The 23,296-nt window shown below is 41.0% G+C and overlaps 1 protein-coding gene and 1 pseudogene across 2 annotated transcripts in view; one reads left to right on the top strand and one right to left on the bottom strand.

The window, feature by feature from the left end:
* Positions 1-620: 620 nt before the first annotated feature.
* Positions 621-23,296, bottom strand: part of LOC309838422 (AP-2 complex subunit beta-like) — a 79,676-nt gene continuing 57,000 nt past the window's right edge. Inside the window, 5 exon segments of the mRNA XM_082679479.1 lie at positions 621-748; positions 5,804-5,934; positions 8,974-9,119; positions 12,053-12,199; positions 21,681-21,873. Coding sequence (XP_082535605.1) covers positions 714-748; positions 5,804-5,934; positions 8,974-9,119; positions 12,053-12,199; positions 21,681-21,873 — 652 coding nt within the window. The 3' untranslated portion in view covers positions 621-713.
* LOC309837889 (glutathione-specific gamma-glutamylcyclotransferase 1-like) lies at positions 988-1,654 on the top strand (annotated as a pseudogene). Its single transcript has one exon. The product of its transcript is annotated as a glutathione-specific gamma-glutamylcyclotransferase 1-like (transcript).

Here is a 23,296-nt window from a genome sequence, read left to right as displayed (position 1 = left end):
TGAAGCCAAATGATGGGCACACAGGGACTCATTACACTACTTTGCTTACTTTTGTAGAGTTAAAAATTTTTCATAAAATGTTTTTAGAAAGTAGAGCAAAAGGAGAAAGAGATGGAAAATAGGACCAAAAAAAGGGAGATCGGTCCAGGAGGGTCAACATTCAAATAGCAAGACTTCCAATAAGAGAGACAGAGAAAATGGAGGGAAATGTATAAAAAAGAAAAACTCCCAGAACTGAAGGATACAAGTTTCTACATTGAAAGAGCCCAAAAAGTACCTAGTAAAATGGGTGAAAGAGACACACACACCAAGGCACATCACTGTGAAACTTCAGAACATGGAGGATAAAGAAAGGATTGTACAAGCTTTCACTGAGAAAGAACATGGCACAGAAAAGGATCAACAATCAGAATGGCTTCAGACTAGGAAGCAAATTATTTTCCTAACCGAGAATGATATACAGAAACCATCAGACAAGTGTGAAGATAAAAAAGACATTTTAAAACATGTGAAGTCTCAAAAACTTTATTCTCTACATACTTATTCTTAGGAAGCTACTAGAGGCTGTTTTTCATCAAAATGAAGGAGTAAACCAAGGAAAGAAAAATACAATAGGAGACCCAACATACCAGACAGGCGAAGGGAATGAATCCTCAGGGCTATTATGAAGGGAGATCCCAGGATGACAGTTCCAGGTGTTGAAGGAAGTCAGTTCAGACTGACACAGTCAAAAGACTCCAAAAGGAGACTATAAGAAAGTGAAACCGATTAAGACTATCTTGAAGGGTCTGATCTCACTGCAATTTGGGAATGAATTACAGTTAACACAAAAAATTAAACAAACAGGAGCGGCCAAGCAGTGCCAGGCCAGGTGGGTACGTCTGTCGGTCCTGCCGTGCCCACACCAGAGACCAGCCCTGGAGGCGGCCCGGGCCCGTCCTGTGGCTGGCACCATGAAGCAGGAGTTGGCAGCCCAGAACACCCCACCCCCAGGACGACGGCGGCCCCCAAGCGCTGTGGATTTCCGGGTACGGCTCCCTGGTGTGGAGGCCTGACTTCGCCTACAGCGACAGCCGTGTGGGCTTCGTGCACCGCTACAGCGGCCGCCTCTGACAGGGAGACATCTTCCATCAGGGCAGCGACAAGATGCCTGGTCGTGTGGTGACCCTCCCTGAAGATCGTGAGGGCTGCACTTGGGGTGTGGCGTACCAGGTGCAAGGTGAGCAGGTCAATGAGGCCCTGAAGTACTTGAACGTGTGGGAGGCAGTGCTTGGAAGCTATGATACCAAGGAGGTCACCTTCTGCCCTCAAGATGCCCCTGACCAACCACTCAAGGCACTGGCCTACGTGGCCACCCCGCAGAACCCTGGTTACCTGGGCCCTGCGCCTGAGGGGGCCATCGCTATGCAGATCCTGGCCTGCCGAGGCTTCTCTGGCCACAGTCTTGAGTACTTGCTGCGCCTGGCAGACTTCAGGCAGCTCTGTGGGCCCCAGGCACAGGACGAGCACCTGGCAGCCATCGTGGATGCTGTAGGCACCATGCTGCCCTGCTTCTGCCCCACTGAGCAGGCTTTGGCACTGGTCTGAGGGGCTGAGCCCCTACGTGGACACAGGGGCCAGGTCCCTACTCCAGTGCACACAGACAGACTTGATATAGCTGGAGCCCACTAAGAACACTTGGTGGGCTGACTGGGGCCTCTCTCAAGCCCCTGCCTGTCTGCCAGCCCCCAGATCTCCTACCTGACACTGACTTACTACTTGAAACTCTATTTATTGCACCATGTTGGTGTGGTGGGCAGGGTGGGGGGCCTGCCCTAGATATAGGCGCCCTGCTGAGCAGTGCCCCACCCCAGGCGCCTGTTGCCTGATCAGAATCCCCCCAGTGCTGCTGCTATCCCCATACTACCCAGGCCTCCACCTCCCCAGGGAGCCTCCAAGAGCCTTGACCCTCTGCCCCTGACTCCAGATCAACCATTCCCTAGCCCCAGAAATAACACCCGTCAAAGGTCCCAGCCTGCTGGTGAGGGTAGGAGGGAGTGAGGAGAGGGGGCCCTACAAGAACTGAGGCCCCTGCCAGCCGTGCTCTTCCCCCAGGTCCCCAGGGCAGAGCTGGATCTGGAGGCCAGACACAGCTGCTGAGGCTGGGCCTAGGCCTCTTACCCATTTGGCTTTGTTTCCCTGTCCTTCTGTCTGGGCTACTCCTGTCTGTTTGTTGGTCTATTCCTCGGAAGCTCATCACTATAGGTCCTGGCACCTTCCCAGTCTGTCCCATACTATAATCCATAAGCTGATCTCATTAAAAAAAAAAATTAAACAAAAAGACAGGTATTAATGTGTAAATATCTAATTACTTATAAAAATTTTACGGAGAAAAAAATAATCACACTATATAGCTCAGCTATGAGGAGTATATATAATCATAACAACATAAACAATGAACAATGATTAAAGCAAATTCTAAGACAGCTCTATCAGGAAAACAGGAGGATTGGAAATATGTATGTAGACGACGGCCATAAGTGGTGACAGAAGGCTGGGGACTGGGTTTTTCTTAGCTAACTACAGAACTAGTTGACTCTAAGTTGTATTTTTATAATCCCGATAAAATTAAAATTTGAAAGAACGGTGCTATCCATGTTCTCACAAGAGTTTACAGCCTGGTGAAAAAGGAGGCCAAGCAGCTGTGAGAACATTACAGCATCTATACAAAGATTGGGATGAACACGTGTTATATCATCGTTCTACTGTCTTTTTGCAGACACTGACTTGAAGAAGCAGTCAGTTGCCAGGTATCAAGTTTGAAGGAGTATATTGGGAAAATGTTTCTAAGCAACTGACACAGAGGAAATGAAAAACAAGGATATCAAAGTCAGAGAAAACTCAGAGAAAATTCATTTAGACATTTGTTAAGGTTTTTGTTTTATTTAAATAGAGGGGATCAATTCTCTTTTCTTTTTAAGGAATATAATTATATGATATAAATAAACTCAAGAGAAGCTCCCAACGGGGGCAAGCTAAGCTTTACTTTGTGTAATATTGATAAGTTGAATTCACAAAGGCTTTTAAAACCAACATTATTAGTACAGCTGAAAAAATTTTCTAGGTCAAATTTCTAGTAGATATCTAAGGTATAACCTATTTTACATTTTAAGAGGGAACAGTGTCTTTCAATAATGTTTCAAAAAGACTATAAGCCAATAAGTAGTTTGACGATGTTTTTAATGAAAAGTTTTTGTACTAAATGTTACATTACAGTTTTGGCGACTAGGTTTATCTGTCCTACGTTGATATCAAATTAGCCAAAATAGCTAAAACTCACACTGCTTTCAAAATTTCATTTCCTAAACCCCCATTTTTTCTTTCCTGATTTTATGGTCTGGAGTACTAGAAAAGTACTAATTTTTCCTGCATGAGCTCTTGAATTTAAACATTATGTTCGCATAACATTTAAATGCCAATCAACCTTTACCTGGCTTTATCTGGATCTTTATGGTCTAAGCTTGTTGAAGTTCAGATCTGATTCTTTTTGTTCATACTAGGACAAGAGCAGAATGGAAGCTGAGATCTGAAGCAGCCCAGCACTTTACGCTAGTCATTAGCTTCACCGTGCACTAGCAGACATTAAATAGAGCTGCTCACAGCGGGGAAAGAGACTTCACCTCTTTGCAAGTTTTTGCTTATCTTCTCCATTGGGCAATACCAATTAATGAGAAAATACCCATTATTATGACATCCCTGCAAGAAAAGAATCCATGGGGAAAACATGGAGAATCGATAGTTGACTACAGATGGAAGCTGCTTTATTATATTCTGCTTAGATAGAAAATTTTTAAGATTGTTTTTATAATGTCACGTTTGTGAAACTGAAAACTTGCTAGTCCTAATATCATAACAATACTTTTGAGGGAGGGGTTTGGACTAAGATTCAATTTCTTTCATGAGGGTTCCTATTTGGGATGTTCATTTCACTGAATGTGAAATGGAAATGCAAATAGGGAAGTAAACTGACATTTATTTATTTACTGTTTCCTTTTGGTTTTAAGAGTAGGAAATTTGCCCTCATTTCTGTGACCCAAATTCCCTTTCCTAATTCTAAAGTAAAGCATTCTCGCACCCATGCTGACTGTCCTCAAATATTTGGCTTGAGGCTCTGTGGGCCAACAGGAGGTTAGACTTCAATGAGAAGAGAGGAGATGTAAATTTGAGTTAGTTAGTTTCTTTCAGGATTCTGTGCTGGAAAAGCCCCTTAACACATTAGTCTCATTATAGCAAGAGAGCCAATTCCTTCTGCACAGAAATCCTTGTTTTGTTCTTCTAGACTGAGCCAAGTTATACTGTGACTCACTCATTGTCACTCTAAATCATTACACCCTTTGCTGAGAAAGAAGCAGTCAACTGCTGAGGCAGCAAGGTAGTTAGTCAACTGGCAAGCAGGCTTGGTGCACTGGTACTTTAAGTAATTTTATTGCTGATGTCTCACCATAAGTACTAGTATCCCACACTGGTATTTCCAGGAGATAGAGCAATGGGATCCTACCTGTCTTGATTGGAAAGTGGAAGGTTGAAATTTTTTGCTCATCATTTAAAACATATTTTATAGTCTCATTCATACTATTGTATCATGTCAAGTTCTCGATAGAAGGGGATAGCAATCCTCTTTGTCGCATCTTCTGTCAGTCACAGTGCACCTTTCCCTCTTGTTGTCGCATCTTCTGTCAGTCACAGTGCACCTCTCCCTCTTTTTTTTTTTTTTTTTTTTTGTGCCTCTTGTTTTTTTTTTGGTTAAATTGTGAGCTGACTTTCAGTAGAGATTTTCTTCTCAGATGGGAGTCCTGATGGCCTTAAAGTTCAAAACCATTGCATAAAGGCCATTTTGCATTTGCTTCTGCCAGGTACCCTGGGTTTCACCAGTTCTGGTCCAATTTTACATTAATTTACTGGTTTGGAGAATTCTTCACGTACACAGTATAAATTCCGGCCCTGGATTTCTCACAAGAGGTCGCCCAGAACCCAGGTCAAAGAGAACTCTCTCATCACTTGCCCCTGTGGAAATCTTTTTCTAGTTCCCCTTTCATTGAGGGACTTGCCCTTCCAGGCTCTCAGCTTTGTGCAGGGATCAGTTACAATTCCCCATCTCAGGTCAGCCCAAGGTGGTCTCTTCTGTCCTTGTGAGCATTAAAACCCTCAACTTCTTGGGCTTATATCTGTATTTTATCCCTTGAGGGTTGCTACAGCTTCAGCTTACATGCTTACTACTCTGCCTTCATGTTGCTCGAACCCCAGAAGGTTTATATTTCAAAGAGAAATTCAAAGTGGTGAAAACGAAACGATACTCTAAGCTAGGACCTTAAGCATTCTAAAAAGTCAATATTTTCAAGATGGAGAGGCTCTTAGAAACTTCATAAAGTTCTGAGCTCCTCTAAGATGCTGCTACACTTACCACACACTTATCATATTTAAATGCAGATAACCCAACTATTTATGGCTGTGTATTCAAAGATGACCTCCACACAGCTCTACTGAAATCTATTCTTGTGACATTCAAATTCCCTATGAAAGTCTTAGAAAAAAAAAGTTTGTACATAACACCTTGAGACGTTTGTTTGTTGAGTAAAAAGAAAATAACTTTGTGTCAAGGCGTGACTTCTGTGTGTATTTTTAATGAAAAATAAAAGTCTTCTCCACAGATTTATTTCAAACCCTATTCCATGACCAAATCTAATATAAGAAAGAGAGGGGTTGCTTTACAGATAACATTGGCAAGACATAAACCTGTACCCCCTGAGTGAAGTAGAAGTCTAACCTGCAGGTTGTTCAGAGGCTCCATCTTCATGACTTGGGCCCAAGGTGTTGAGAGGCAGGGAGACATCAATGCTCTGGTTTGGCATCAGTGGTGTATGGATGGCCAGAGGAGTGCTGGGGATGACACCAAAGCTAGGAGAGAGGATGAAGAAATCCCAGAGGTTAATCAGGAGGCAGGATTTAGTCACGTCTTTGGGTTTCAATGGCTTTTTACTCCATTTGAAGGAAACATAAGGAATAGCAGGCACTAAAGTGCCCAATTCTAATTTGCTGTAACACGTTACAACATAACCTCTTTTTTCCATTAAGAAGATTTGAGGAAGGAGAAAACATTCATAAGCACAGAACTGGTTTGCTAATGCTCTGATTCTGAAAGTTTCTTATGTTTATCATGCCACTAGAGGGACAGGTTTGATAAGCATCTTTTTCTTATACATCTTCCTTTAGATAATCTTTGGGAGAAAGAACACTTAAGAATACCCACCCTGTAAAGTATAATGATATTATTTCACTTGCTTGATAACCTGCCTGATCAGACCAGAGGATGATTTACTGGTAACTCTCATTTTCCTTCTTCTTTATTTACTTACACAGGATACAATCATTGGGAAAGAGCCAGTCTAAGTAAAGCAGAGTTGATTGGCTTAAACATTCCAAACAACACCCCAAAGGATAAGCTGTAGACTCAAATCTGGCCACTTTCTTCGCCTAAGGCAGGCAGTGAGTACCCACCAGTTTGACTTCTCAGAGAAGCCTGCCTAATAATAATACAAGAATAGTAAAGAGATGGGAAAAGCCTGAGTCTGAAGTTACAAAAAAACCCAAAAATATATGAGGGGAGACAGACATGTCTTACGTCTCAGAAGCATAAGAATACAATTTTAAAAAGATGGAGCAGAAAGGAAAAGTAGGCTCATAGGTGTAACAAATAAACAACTTAATGATATAAATTTATAATGAATTTATGTTCTAATGAGCCTCAGGAAGGAAGATGGGATTTTAATATTTATAAAATAATTAGAGTTTATATATCAATTTCAAGAGTCAAAGACTAGCAGAAGAAACATTTTCCTTTTTGTAGATAAACTACACTTTAGAGTCCCAAATGCAATAAAGAAATGATTTTGAGTAGACACATCACTCATTTTGGTATCAACATTTATGGGTCAAAAAACGCTTTTGCCCTTGCTCTCATTATTTATCTATGTGGAAAACCCTAAGGAATCTAAAAAAAGGCTACTAGAACTAATAAGTAAGTTTAATGAAGTTTCAAGATACAAGTTCAATGTACAAAAATCAGTTGTATTTCTATATACTAGCAACAACCAAAAACTAAAATATGCTTCTTACTATAACATCAAAACTATAAAGCACTTAAATGTGACAAAAGATGTGCAAGATCTGTACACGAAAAACTATAAAACACTGCAGAGAGAAGTTAAGGATGACCTACATAAATGGGGAGACATGCTATGCTAATGGATTAGAAGACTCAATATTGGTTGATGCCAATTCTTCCTCAAACTGATCTGCACATTCACTGCACTCTCAAGCAAAATTCCAGCAGGCAAAAGACCTAGAATTGCCAAAACAATTTTTGAAAAAGAACATACATAGTAGGAGGGTTTATACTATCTGACTTCAAGACTTACTACGGAAAAAAAGTTTACTTTGACTCTTACTTTACACATATTATCTCACCAAAAGTACCTCAAAATGAATTCTAAAAGGTAAAGGTAGGAGCTAAATCTATTAACACTTCTATTAAAAACATTAAAAAAAATTGTAACTGTGGGTCAGGCAAAGATTTGTTAAACAGAACACAAAAAGCAAAAGACATAAAAAGGAAAAAATTGTAAAGTAAACTTTATTTAAGTAAAAAACTTGGGCTTCCCTGGTGGCGCAGTGGTTAAGAATCCTCCTGCCAATGCAGGGGACACAGGTTCAATCCCTGGTCCAGGAAGATCCCACATGCTGCGGAGCAACTAAGCCCGTGAGCCACAACTACTGAGCCTGCGCTCTAGAGCCTGAGAGCCACAACTACTGAAGCCCGCGCTCCTAAAGCCCGTGCTCTGCGACAAGAGAAGCCACTGCAATGAGAAGCCCGCACACCTCAACGAAGAGTAGTAGCCTCTGCTCACGGCAACTAGAGAAAGCCGGCACGCAGCAATGAAGACCCCACGTAGCAAAAAAAAAACCAAACGAACAAACAACAAAACAGTGTATATGTGTCAATTGCAATCTCCCTTAAATAAATAAAACAAAAAATAAATAAATAAAACAAAAAATAAAAAACTTGTTCTTTGAAAAACACTGTTAAGAAAATAAGGCAAGCCACAGACTGGGAGAAAATATTTGCAAGACATATCTGACAAAGGACTTGTATCCAGAATATATAAAGAACTTTATTACTTGATAATAAGACAATCAATTAAAAAGAAAAAGGAACGATTTGAGCAGATACTTCACCAAAGAGGATATAAGAATGGTCAATAAGATTATGAAAAGAATGCTCAATATCACTAGTCATTAGGGAAATTCAAGTTAAAATGGGATACTACTATACATGTATAAGCATGGCTGGCATTGGTAAGAGTATAGAACAGCTGGAACATTCACTTATTACCATATGACCCAGCAATACCACTGCTAGGTATTTATCCAGGAAAAATGAAAACATATATCCACACAAAGACCTGTATGTGAATATTCACAGGCGCTTTAGTCATAAAAGATAAAACTGGAAACAACCCCCAGTTCCACCAACTGGTGAAAGTGTAAACAAATCACAGTATAAGCATCGATGGAGTACTACTCAGTAAAACAGAACAGACTGCTGAGACATCTCAAAGCGTTATGCTAAGTGAAAGAAACCAAATGCAAAAGACTCCATACTACGTGATTTCATTTACAAAACATTATAGAAAAGGTATGATTATAATGGCAAAGACAGTTTTCTTATTCCATATGGATGAGTTTTCCCAGAAAAATTCCCTAGGGCTTCCAGTGTTGAAGCTGACCACTGAACAGATGTGCAACAGCCTCCACTCACTCTACATCAAACATCTGCCAACACGAGAGTTTTTACCCACTGCTAAATAGAACACTCTCTTGTTGGACACGAAGTACACTGCTGTGTCAGGATCGAGCTGGGGAACTCAGATTTCTTACCTATTCTTGTTTAACTGAATTGCAAAGTCTGTCATGTGCTGCAGAGCTTTGCTGGTGAAGTTCATTTCCATATAGATGTGCCCTTGGCGGTGAGTAAGTATTCCCGGAATCTCCAGGCCCTTAGCCTTTACTGCAGGCAGCCAGACCTGAAACACAGTATAAAGCCCAATGAAACCAGACAGGACGCTTCTGAATAAAGATGAAATTAAGAGTTCCTTAGGCAACTAAGAGTTATTTTTATACCATAAATACCAAGCCAAATGCAAAAGGCTCCAGATAAAGTCATATTTGCTGAATTTTGAGATCATTCTCAACTATTTAAGAACCAAAACGAACCCACCAAAAATCAAAAAACAAAAAAACCCCAACCAAACCAAACAAAAACCCAACCCAAAACCAAAGCCAAAAACAAACAAAACAAGAAAAACAAGCCCCAAAATAGTCTATGGGTAGCCATGGCGAAAGGAGAAATTCCAATGAGCATAACATGGGGTTTCTTTGGTTAGTAGCTTTGGTAAAAGGCTTAAAAGGGGAAAAAACTGATCTAATGAAAATCGCATGTTTACAATATTTGAAGACTTTTAAAAATCATTACCAAATTCCTTATCAGTAATGTGTTAAGGGCAAGGACCATGTCTTATGTATATTTTTAACTCTCGTTATAGTCTCTGGGAAATAGTAAGTATTCAGATGTCGTTTAAGTAATCTGAATGCCTATTTTCTCTATATAATTATTTCGTGACCCACCTCTGGCCCCAGAATCTGTGATACTCCTGGGGTGTACCAGTTTACACACACACACACAGACACACACATATATATATATATAAAACCAACAGGAATTCATGAACTGTCCTGACTAAAGACAGAGTACCCATTAGTCAGTGGGTGGCTAGTTAACATGAGAATATACTCAACCACATTACAGGAAAAAAGGGAAAAAGAAAAGAAGAAAATGACACTATTTAATAGTACAAGATACTATTTTTCATCTATCAGAGGGTCAAAAATTCAAAAAGTCAATAATAGTGAAGGAGAATATAAGGAATCTGGCACTATTACATTCTGCTTTGGAGAACATAATTTGATGTCACCTTTTTGGAGAGTAAGTTGGTAATGTCTTTTTTAAAAAAAATAATTTATTGTTTTATTTTTGTCTGCATTGGGTCTTAGTTGCAGCACACAGGATCTTTGTTGCGGCAAGCAGGATCTTTTTGTTGCTGCGCGGGCTCTTCGCTGTGGCACGTGGGCTTCTGTCTAGTTGTGGTGTGTTGATCTCTCTCTCGTTGTGGAGCACAGGCTCCAGAGTGCATGGGCTCTGTAGTTTGTGGCACATGGGCTCTCTAGTTGAGGTGCGCGGGCTCAGTAGTTGTTGCATGCAGGCTCAGTGGCTGTGGTGCGTGGGATTAGTTGCCCAGTGGCAATATGGGATCTTAGTTCCCCAACCAAGGATCGAACCTACGACCCCTGCACTGGAAGGCGAATTCTTTACCACTGGACCACCGGGGAAGTCCCTGTAATGTCTTTTTTTTTTTTTGCGGTACGTGGGCCTCTCACTGCTGTGGCCTCTCCCGCTGTGGAGCACAGGCTCCGGACGCGCAGGCTCAGAGGCCATGGCTCACGGGCCTAGCGGCTCCATGGCATGTGGGATCCCCCCGGACCGGGGCACGAACCCGTGTCCCCTGCATCGGCAGGCGGACTCTCAACCACTGCTCCACCAGGGAAGCCCCTGTAATGTCTATTTTTAAATGCTTAAATGATCAAGCACATTCCAAGTTTATCCTATAGATATGCTTACAAAAATATACCATGATACATATAAACAAGAATGTTCATGGTTAACATCATAATAACAAAAAAGGGGGCGGGGATAGGACTAGATGAATAACCTAAATGTCCATCACCAGGAGGAAGATTAAATACGTTGTGGTACACCATCAATAAAGTGGATACAGCCATTCAAAAGACTGTGCTAGAGAAAAAACAAGGTGCAAAACAGTATATCCCACTGACAGTATTTAAAGGATACAAACATACAGGTATATGCATGATCTTTTTTTCTTCTGAGAGGACACAGAAAAAGTTAATAGTGGCTACTTATGGGGAAGTGGGGACAGAGGGAAACTTAATTTTCCACCTGATCTTTCTACATTATTTAAATTTGTCATTTCTAGGTATTACTGTAATGTTAGTAAACAGGTACGTTACATAATCTCTTAATCAATTAAAAGTCTGTGGGGATAATATCCAATGCAGTAACCTTACAACAAAGCTACTAAGTTGTGCCAAAACACTATAGCTCAGTTTTGAATCACATTTCTGGTTAGTCTATGTAATGGGTGTGTACACAAAGACAAGACTCCTGCGAAGGACAACTGGTTTACTATCTGCAGCAGGGATCCCCCACACCGAGCTGGTTGAGCAGGCAGAAAATTCAGAAAGCAACCAGGCGTGCTGCCCCTCAGAAAGGCAAAATTAAAAGAAACCTAGCTTAGCCTGGAAGGCACTATTCCCAAGGGCCGAAATATGCTTCATTTACAGGGAGTTTCCCCTTCCCCTTTTGAATTTCAATCTGAGCATGACATCAAGTGAGGCTGAGACTAGAGGGACACCAATGACACTAACCTAAATCAAAACTCTAAAAAGGTGTAGTAAAATGCATGAAAACCAAATCTGGGCAATGGCACTCTAGAATCCATATGCAGTACCAATGGAAAAAGGAGTGGAAAGAATGCAAAGTAAAATGTTACTTCTCTATTATGTCTTTCTCCTCCTGCTGTTGCTCTGTATATCACATCTACACTAGACTGACTTCAGTGTTGACAAGCTAGGCAATATTTCTAAACTAGAGAACAAATACTAAATGCTTAGTATTTCCAATTTTAAGTCTAATTATACAAATGGTTAATAAGGATGCTATGGTGCTTCTTATTGCTAGGTTTAAGGCCGCCTTTCATCCTCCTTGTAAATCCTCTAGAAAAAGAGCCCCAACCTTGGATTTATTATAGTGAGAGTAACACAAATGTCAGATGCTAAATAATTCAGGTCCTGTCCACTAAGAAAGTGTTGTTTTACTTACAACCTTAGGAGCCACATATCCACCAGGTGCCATGCCTATCCCCGTGGAGAGTTCAAATAGGTCATTCAGACCACTGCTGACCACAGCAGGAGTAAGTGAAGGAGCAAAGGTTGCAGGCACTGATGATGGGATGAAGGACTGTCCCACCTGCAGGGAATAAAAGGGAAGGGGAACAGGGAGATCAGGAAGAACTCACTGATAGTCCCTAAAATGCTGCTATATATTTTAATAGTATTGATAAATCAATAAGAACACACCATAATTACAATATTCTTAGGCGTTTAATTCGTATATTCTTTGTCCTTCAAATCATCATGGTTATTTTTTCATCATTGAAAAGATACACACACTCTTTAGAAGTTCTATCAAGAGAGTCATCAGTAGGATCAGGAACACAGTGATCCAAAGTTTTTTCTGTTTGTTTCCAATTTTAGCTTCCACGATTCTGTGCAAGAGGCCTACAGGTACCCTAATGAAGGGGGAATCTGTTTCTATAGAAAGAAGGAGAAGCATCCAACTTAGACAGCAGTTCCATTTCCACTTGGGTCCAGGCAAGTCTTATTTCCGCATTTAGGCATAAATATCTAGTAGGAAACTCTCCTGGGGGAGATGGATACTCACACCCCCGCTAACTCACATACGAGGAGAGTCTCACTCTGAGTCCAGCTGACGCTCAAGCTCTTTCTAGACGACAGAAAAGAGTATTCTCTCGTCAAGATGGGAGGTTCCATTTCCTTTAGCCCTTTAATGTCAGGAAGACAAAGAACTCTGTAGACACCAGAGCGCCAATCCCTAAAGAGAACCCTACACCACATGTGGTGTATGGTCCCAAATATTCCAAGTAACCCTATGCTACTTTCTACTCTTCATACACTGCTACAGAGGTTCTGGTGTACAGGGCTAGAGAGCAGCAGTGGCTGGTCTGAGAACGTGTGCATAGGAAAGGCATCAAACAGGGGGCAGTGCATCCCACGGTGAAAAAAACCGATGGCACGGACTGCCAGACTTCCTCCAATGCCCCCGCCAAGGTCACTGCCAAGCTGAAAGGGAGAAAGGAGAGAGAGGAGAGAAAGGTAGAGTTCATTTAGCTAAGTACTAGATGCCCATACAGAATCTGTAAATTGCTCTACCAAGTTGCGGGGAATACATGCTATTCAACTTGACTCCCAAAGCCTAAAGAAATTCTAGATTGCAAAGAAATATAACCTAGGGGAACTGAGGAGGGGAAGTGATGGTGTGTGGGAGTTTTGAGAAAACGTGGAAAGATGATGGAGCTGGGACATCTCAGGGATGTTTCAGATCCAATCTTTCCACTGGGGTACATAGGCACAAACCCAAACAGGATTTAAAGAGTTTACATATTCCAAGAAGCTATATCTCTAAGTCGTAATGTTCTGAATATGTTTTATTTTTTCTTTAAAAGCAAATTTAAGGTGGGGGAGAAAAAGAAAAACTAAAATATGTTTTGAACTACAAAACTTGCCGCCCCACTGAGAAAGTGGGAACCAAACCAGTAATGAGCTGCAATTTCAAGCTTCAAAAATTATAGCTTGAACAAGAGTGATTTTTAGAGTTTAGAACTCTCCTAAGAAAGCAAACGGCTGGGTTAGGAAGATATCCTATCTGGGTAGGAAATGCGAAGGCATGCAATTCTTCAAATCTCTCCCACAGTCAATACAGCTACGGAGAAATGCTGTGATTTATCTGGAGTAGATCATTTAAAAGGATGCTAACTATTGGAGAATTAGACTAATGCAATTAGCTAGGTGACAGGAAAATAATTCCACATGGTCTTACTTCTGCCTCTTTTCCCCGTCAGGGCTCTGATATAATTCACCCTGAATTCCAGGACAAAAGCATTAAAGAAGAACTGAAGCTGAAAATAGCTAGCATGAAAAAACATAAAACACACATACCCACAACTAATGGTGCTGTTCAGAAAGCAAACAATATGCTTTTGTTCTACGATTCTGTACTGCTACTTCCCTAGTTCTCACTGTGCATCTAACATTCCCCTCTGAATCACCAAATGCCTTGTCTGCTTTACAAAACACTGTTTCCTTTATTGTCTGTCATTTAGTAGTAGAAACTTGGAGAGCTCTAGGCTGTGGTTGTGTTAAAAAAAAAAAAACAACTGTATTTGTCTTCAGGATTTGAAAGAGGGGATTTATTACCTTCTCAATGGACAGATATATAAAACTGGGTTGCCAAAATCTCAAAAATAATATATATACTGAAAAATAATGGGACTTATTTCCACCACAACAGAACAAAACCCCCAGGCGTTTCGTAACTGGCATGAATAAGCATGTTCTGCACTAAGCTACAGAACACTCCAAAGCTCAAAGAACCAACATTTGCAAAGTCTGGTTCCTGAAGACTATTTACTGGTTGGACATGGGGCGAGAAGTCACAGGCATACAGATAAAAAGGTCATCACAACCAAGAATTCGAGTAACTGGAAAAGAATGACAGCAAATAGAAAAGATATTACACACCTACCTTCTCCCTGTTTCTAGAATAACACACATCCACAGCATGACATCTGAAAAGCATGAGATTCCTTTTATTCAAACACACACTCACATTTGCTGGACATAAGGTACTATGGGGACTATAAAGATGCCGGGCAATGAGGGGAAAACAATAGATGAACAAGATCCAGGCTTTGCAAACTGGCAAAAAAACAAAACACGAATGCAAAAACCATACAGAATATACTAAAGCAAAAAAAGAAAGTTCTGAATAGAACTTTTGGCTGAAGGATAATGAAAAGAAGCTTCAAAGACATGGTAGTGTGAAATTATAGAATGCAAAAAGGAGGAGGTTATTTCTCAAATAGCCTGAACAAAGGATAAGAAGTAGGAATAAAAGCATGATCAAGAAGGATGAGTAGGGACTTCCCTGGTGGTCCAGTGGCTAAGACTCCATGCTGCCAATGCAGGGGATCCAGGTTCGATCCCTGGTCAGGGACTAGATCCCGCATGCTGCAACTAAGAGTTTGCATGCCTCAACTAAAGATCTCGCACACCACAACTAAAAGATTCCCTCATGCCGCAACGAAGATCCCACATGCCACAACGAAGATCCCGCATGCGGCAATGATGATCCTGTGTAGCCAAATAAATAAATACTTTTTTTAAAAAAAAAAAGGAAGAAGAAGGAGTAGTCTAATTAGACTGGAGCACAGGGTAGATATGTGTTAAAAAAAAAAAGTCAAAGAAAATAAGTTTGCAAAGGCAAACATTATGGCTAAGTCTTTAGTTTTCAATTCCTCCATCACAAAAACCTGGAGGTTTCTTAGAGTAAGATTCAATCTTTCTAAGATTACTAATAACTACTTCAATTGTGTTCTATTAACTATGGTTTTCAACCTTAGATACACAATGGAATAAACCACCTGCGTGTGTATAACTGTGGGGAGGAGGGGGATTTTTAGAAGTACTGATGCCCGAGTCTCAATCCCAGTCATACTGATTTAATTGTTCTGAGTTGTAGCCTGGACATCAGAATTTTAAAAAGCTGCCCTAGGGATTCTAATGTACAGACAAGGTTGAAAACCATTGCCTTAGAGAATTAACTATGATTTGGAATCAGACAAGAATATATGTTCAGGAATTACTTTGGCACTAACTCCTGAATTGAAAAGGAAGCTAGAACTTAAGAAGAAAGAAAACCCCATTTCTTTATTTTTATACATTAATTAATTAATTTTTGGCTGCGTTGGGTCTTCGTTGTGGTGCACGGGCTTCTCATTGTGGTGGCTTCTCTTGTAGTGGAGCACGGGCTCTAGGCACACGGGCTCTAGGCACACGGGCTTCAGTAGTTGTGGCTCACCGGCTCTGGAGCACAGGCTCAGTACTTGTGGCGCATGGGCTTAGTTGCTCTACGGTATGTGGGATCTTCCCAGGCCAGCGCTCGAACCTGTGTCCCCTGCATTGGCAGGAGGATTCTTAACCACTGTGCCACCAGGGAAGTCCAAGAAAAACCCTTTCTAAGGAAGGGAATGATGCAGAATGTCTCACTTGTCCTGATGCTGGTTTTGATTTAGCTTTATGACTTTCTGATGGGCTTACACATCCTCCCTCCAGCAACCCTCCTCCCTTCTGGCCTATCTCACAACTGAAGCTTGAAAGAGATGGAATTCTTTATGGACCTTGTTGGCACTCGATGGTAAGAAAGAAAAAACACACTGGAAGAGAAATGGCAGTATTATCAAATATGCTACATTAAATAAAAGGCATTGAGAAAAGGCACTCACTAGTGGTGTTATTTCCAAAGGAAATAAAGCCCATTTATAGCCCTTATTTTCTTAGATTTCATTCTTATTATACTTGAGTATTATATGAATATTATCTTAGCTGGACAGGATCTAAATGTACTCCCCCCCTCCTCCCCACCATGCTGCTTGTCAATTTTATTCAAAAACATGTAAGAGAAACTGAAAAGTAATTCTGATACTCCTTTGTTTACATTCAGCTTATCAAATACAACTCAGCTGCAACCCACAATCAAGAACTCTTGATCTTACAGAGACAGAATCCAAAGGGTGTTAGAGACATGTAGCCAGAAATATAAAGGTTCACATAACTGTGCTATGTCCAGAGAGCAAAAGGAAAGGACAATTTCAATATGTTTTCTAACTAGCAAAACTATAGCTTACTCAGACTTTATTCAGCATCTTTCCTTTTGACTGAAAAGTTTCTAAGGGAGGTTATCATCTTCCTCTCTGAAAATATGACACAGGTGACAGCACAGTGTTGGGCAAGAGTAACTAACAGGGAGATGTCAGCAAGGATGGGAGCCAATTCCCCAGTGAGGGCCTCTCCTATCTACAGCGACAAGCAGGATGATGCAGATATTAATCGAGGGGTGGGGGAGGCGAGAAAGCTGAACAAAACACAGCAATGTCGTTGTCATGTTGGCCTGAACTAGCCACTAACCATTTCAGTTCAGTTGCTGGTATCATCTGGAGTCAGACAAGATTCATCTGTTTGGTAATACTTACTAATCAGGTAGGGTACAAAATCAGTCAAACTGGACTTGTAAAATTTCAGTGATATCTATTATCCAGTAAGCTGGGAGAGGTGAGTGAAAAGTGCCAGAGGCATAAGGCATGGCTTTAATCTCAATCTTAGGTGTCAAAATACTGTGTACGTTTTAAGTGTCTTTTGGAGCTGTCCATTTCCCGTTAATCCCAGGACTGCCTTAATGAGGCCGCTATTTTCTCCATGAAGGAAATAATGTCAACTATAGACCAACTAAATCAGGATATAGGAAGATGAAGGAGAGGTGCCAATTTCAGGAAAAGAACACTTCAAATGCTGAAAACTGAGCAGAATTTTCCTACAGGTCCATAGCTGATACCCAAGTCTAAAATTTCTGCTAGTGGTAAAGCTTCCCCAGCCCCCCATCTAAATCACATTAAATGGCACTAAGAATAACATTAACATTTCGCTACTGCCACAGAGTGGGTGCTTTATCATGCCGAAAGTAGTGCTGAAATAGGTTCAGTTCATATTGAACCAGGGAGATGTGTCGCTGCACTGTTCATTCAGTAATTGGATGGAAAGTAGTGATTTCATGGTGACTTATTTTATGGGCTAAAGGGATTTCAGCACGGTTGCATGAGCTCTGCTGCAGAACCAGGCTGAGTCAAAAGTTTGAGAGCTGAGTCTGCATACCAAAAGGAAATACCTTCATCCAATGGCAACATGCTACAAAAGCAGAAGTACAGAGAAAGAACCCAAGACTGAGGTTCTGTAAGGGACCAAGTCTGCCTGACTCCAAGAAAAGGAAAAGTCTTGACATGGCCACCAAGCAGACCGAAAACAAAACAAGAACAACAACAGAAAAAACCCCACATGGGATTTCCCTGATGGCGCAGTGGTTAAGAATCCGCCTGCCAACGCAGGGGACATGGGTTCAATCCATGTCCCCTGAAAATGGGTAGATAATCCAAAATACAAGACAATTTTCAGTCTCCAATTATGGAACATGAGCAAGGGTGAGAAGAACCCTGGGAATGAGCAACTAAATCTAAATCGGTCAAATTCAACTCTTGGTCAATTTCTGGTAGGCTGGATCACCTAACAGCAAATCACAACAGGAAAATGTCCTGGGGTCAGGGGGTGAGGGTGTGGAGGGGTAGGAGGCAGAACAAAGGTAAAGTCAGAGAGGTCTGTTTTGTAGGAGGTGCCAGAGGCTCACCAAAATATAATTCTTCTGTGGAAATCACTGCCTTGGTTTAAAGATCAATTTTGTAACATCTCTACCTAACTTCATCTGGAGCTTCATTTGGCTCAATATTCTCAGTCTTGGCTGCAAAATTAAAGTAACTTCGATTTTTTTAAAAAATTACCAATGTCTAAGGTCCTGTCTCCCAGAAATTCCGTTTAATTGCTCTAGGGTTGGGTCTAAACGCTGACAATATATATTTTTAAATACCAATTATGCAGCTAGAGTGAGAACCACAAAGCTTGAAATAAAAGGTTAGTAGCTGCCACGCTTCATTAGCAGCACACCACTGACCTCTACGGGTAAGGTTCTGTTAGAAACCAGTGATAAAAGCAGCAAAAACGCTGCTGAGAGCTGTTCTGAGATGAACACCCACGTAACCTGAGTGCTGCTTGCCAGACAATCACATAACTCTAATCCAGGCCATATTTTAAATGGGGACGTGGGTCAAATTCTACCACACCCAGCAACATTCTTCTTCCTAGAGAGTGAAAGACAGACCTTTAACAAAATAATTTCAAGAGTTTCTTGCCCTCTCTCAATCTGAGGCAGAGTAGGAGCCCCCTTTCCAGGAGTGTGTTTACTACCGAAGCCAAGAGAACAAGGCATCTGGGTTTACCAACAGCTATTCAAACACTAAAGTGAAGTGGTTCACAGTGATCACAGATACTCTATGTCTTTACTATGCAAAATGTGGTCCACAGAGCTGGGTGTTTGTTAGAAATGCAGACTCCTAGGCCTCACCCCAGAGCAACAAGAATCTGTCTTGTTCAAGATCTCCAGTTGATTTATGTACACATTAGCTTGAGAAGCACTGCTGTAAGGCAACAATTCATTCAAGAAACAGCACTATCTGTATAGACTAAGTAAAAACTTTGAGAACGATTTTCCTCTTTAAATTAGATAATTTACGTAAGAACAATAAAAGCATTTTAAAACTGGCATAGACTACTGCTGCCACAGAAACTCGTCATTCACACAGCCAGATTTAGGCCTCTTCCTTGTGATGTTCTCTTAAAAGGAATCTTGGTTCTTTGAGTGATACATATTTCACTACATACAGATCCAAAGCAAAAAGAAGGGCTTCTACTCCTCATTTTGATTTCTGGGACATATTTATATCACAGAATAAGCTGAAGAAACCTGCATGTAAACACTTTCTGGGGCTATAACACCAATTATACCATTTTAAATCCCAAAGTCAGAATAAGCTAAAATTTAGAGTTACACAGAAACATTACTGGGCCTACCTAGCAAAGGCTGTATAATATTTAGACATCCAATTATAAAAACAATTTACTCTCCACCCCAAAGAGAATATCCTTTGCAAAAAAAGAAAATGAAAAAAGGCCCATGTGTGACTTGGGCTACTACAATCTGACAAAGTTCTAATTGTTTTTCTATCTGATGTAAACTTGCCAGAATTCTGACACATGACTGGATTAAGCTGTGTAAAATATAAGGAGAAAACTCACTAGTTTTAAGGGCCAGCAAGAGCTGATACAAAGCCAAATGGAAATAACATGTTTCTTTCCCTTCCATGCTAAAGTGGGTTAAGAAACAAGACGACAGAATCCTGGGCCAGTCAACATCAAAATATAGAGCCTCTTTCTCCCCTCCATCCTTCAAACTTAATTTCTTTGTCTTCTTAGGTTCAGCAAGTCCACTATGTCGTAAACCACTAGGGAAATAAGCAGGGTTGGTAAGGCATAACCGTGGGGAGGATGTAACATTTAACTTGTAGCTCATGTGTCAACAGAATAGGATGAGCTATTTCAGTGTTTATAAGGGATTTCTGAGAGTCTCCATGAATATTTCAATATTCATTTGTCAGTCTCCTGAGTCTATTAAGGAGGTTTATACAGCAATGTAGGATATCACACGAGGAAGCTATTCAGTCAACTCTATTCATTAGAGATATGAAAATGAAAAGCAAATGCTTTTATTCCCAAGGAAGACAAAAGCAGTGCTCATTTGTGTCACCATTAGCTAGAGTCCAGAGCTTGGTCAGTGTATAGACTCTGGAAGCAGTGACTTCCATTAGTAAAATGTATCACCCACAAAGATATGACGGTAACCCTATCTCCTTAGGCTCTCTGTCAGACAAAAGTAAATGTACCTGTACCAGCTGGCATAAATCCCAGACATAATACTGCTCGTAAAGTAGAAGAGAAAATGCCAGTGTATGAAGCAGAAAGTAAGGTCGTTTTGTTTATGTAATCTCTGAGAACATATATTTTTGTATCTATGGCATTGCCTTCCAATTTCTGATGCTGGGAAATAAATCAGTTTGTTGGGCATATTTATAGTCATCAGGTTGATGAACAACTTATTTTCAAGTGTTCAGCTAAAAAAGCCCCTCTAATTCCACCACAGTTAAGTATCTAATTTGCAGGGAGCCATGTGATGAGACCTGCTATTTTTCTGGCCTTCTCTACACAGATGGAAGGTCATCCTTAATATTTCTCATTTATCTTTTACAGCAACAGTAACTAATTGGCTTCCACTGGTGGCACATATTCACAGATACTCTGGACATTGGAGCCTTTTAGTATTAGAATCCTGGAAGCTAATTAAACTGGAAGTATGACAGGGTGGAGTGGGGGGGTGTGGATGGAAAAGGGGAAAAAAGAACCAATCAAGAAGTACTACTTGGGCTTCCCTGGTGGCGCAGTGGTTGAGAGTCCGCCTGCCGATGCAGGGGACACGGGTTCGTGCCCCGGTCCGGGAAGGTCCCACATGCCGCAGAGCGGCTGGGCCCGTGAGCCATGGCCACTGAGCCTGCGCATCCGGAGCCTGTGCTCCGCAACGGGAGAGGCCACAACAGTGAGAGGCCTGCATACTGCAATGAAAAAAAAAAAAAAAAAAAAAGGAAGTACTTCTCAACTATAAGATACATTTTAAAAAAAAACACAAATGGCTCCAATGAACCTTTTGGAATTAGACAAGGCATAAGCCAACAAAATACAAAAAAGGCAAAAGTCTGAAAGCCTCAAAATAGGATGATCACTATGAGGTCATCTGAATGATGTTCAGGTCAGAAGGGGAATTACAGGGGCTATCCAGAGTTAAGCAGCAGGAGCAACAATAAACTCTGGAAAGGTGACTAGGTTGGTTAAACATCAGAAGTTCCATTCAGAGGCAGGACAACAAAATAATCATGTACACTTGTAGACATATCCCATACCAATGATGAACAGTATCAATTAAATCTCTAGAAAAAATAATCCTGTCCTTTATCAAAGGACATTGCTCTGCTCGTCAAGGAAAGGTCTAGTTCTAAAAAGCGGAATAATTTAAAGTTCTTCAGCATATCAGAATTAAAAATAACCCCAGAAATTTAAAAATAAAAAGAATTTAAATAACCAAAAGAAAGAAGAAAGATGCTTACCAGACTATCTAGTCCTCCTCCCAAGAGATCCACTGCTCCCATCTGCATGGAGGATACCTGTGGCACATTGACTGGGGGACCAAGGTCAAGGTTTAAAAGATACCCCAGAAGGTCACCTTGAGAGGGGATAACCTGAGGCTGTTCCAGGTTGGTGGCAGTGGTGGTGCCAACAGGGCTGTCACCCGCATCAGTGCTGCAAGTCACACACAGAAAGAGGGGAAAAGAGAAAAGTCAGTTTCACCTGGGACATAGTAACAAGGCAATGGGTGAAGGTCAGATATACAAAAACGGGAGGGGGAAAAAACTCTTATACTATATAACTTCATCAGTCAATCAATTTTAATTGAGCACCTACTCTATAAGGGAGCACTGTAATGAGAACTCTGGGGAAATACATCTTTTTTTTTTTTTAAAAAGGAAATATATTTCCTGTTCTCAAATAACTTATACTCAAACAAACAAACAAAAAACCCCAGCATTCACAAAACAAGTGAAGAGCACACTCACTGTGTAAAAGCAGAAATGAGTATTGTGTGTCTGCACACTGACAGGATATAGATGAGAAGCAAAACAGAACCAGGTGGGGCTGATCCCAAAAGATTCTGAGAATGGTTTTATGGCTACATTTTCAAAAACAGCATAGTTATGAGCAACTACCAGGGAGAGACCTTCAGAAAAAGAAAGGATAGCTTGTGCAAAGGCACAGAAATGGACAATTTGACTTGAGGGGTGGTGAAAAAATTATACTGGCAGGAGCAGACACTGTAATTGGTAAGATTTGGGGGAAGTGAAGATGAGGGAAATACAACTCTGAAAACAGGTCTGGAGAGTTAATTTTTATATGATAGGCAATGCACAATCACTTTTATTTGTTGAACAAAGAACTAAAATGAACATTTAGAGGAACATTACCCAAGCAGCTGTGTGTATAATGGACTGAAGTTGGTAGAATGGACATGAAGATGAGCTAAGAGTGACCTAAACCGTTACTGCCACAACACTGTAAAAATAAGAACGAAGTGGTGAGTTCCAAGAGATGTTAAATGGACTAGGCAGGGGGAAATGATCTTAATAGATGGTGCTGGGTCAACTGAATAGCTGCATGGGACAAAAATGAGCCTTGACTCCTACACCTCACAACATAAACAAAAATCAGAGATAAATCAGACATAAATGTGAAGGGGAAAACCAAGAGGATTTCTATGACCTTGGAGAAGACAAAAGTTTCTACAAAAAGCTCTAACCAGGGCTTCCCTGGTGGCGCAGTGGTTGAGAGTCCGCCTGCCGATGCAGGGGACACGGGTTCGTGGGAGGATCCCTCATGCCGCGGAGCTGCTGGGCCCGTGAGCCATGGCCGCTGAGCCCGTGCGTCCAGAGCCTGTGCTCTGCAACGGGAGAGGCCACAACAGTGAGAGGCCCGCATACCACAAAAAAAAAAAAAAAAAAGCTCTAACCATAAAAGAAAAAAAGTGATGAGCTGGACTTCATTAAAATTAAGAACATTTCTTCTTCAAATGACACCATTAAGAGAGAGTGAGAAAAGGTATTCTCCACAGACTGGGAGAAGTTTGCAAAATATCCATCTGACAAAAGACCTGTATCCAAATTACATATAA

This window comes from Grampus griseus (genome assembly GCF_964374135.1).
Source record: "Grampus griseus genome assembly, chromosome: 20".
Taxonomy (NCBI): domain Eukaryota; kingdom Metazoa; phylum Chordata; class Mammalia; order Artiodactyla; family Delphinidae; genus Grampus; species Grampus griseus.
This window is presented reverse-complemented; position numbering and strand designations above follow the sequence as displayed.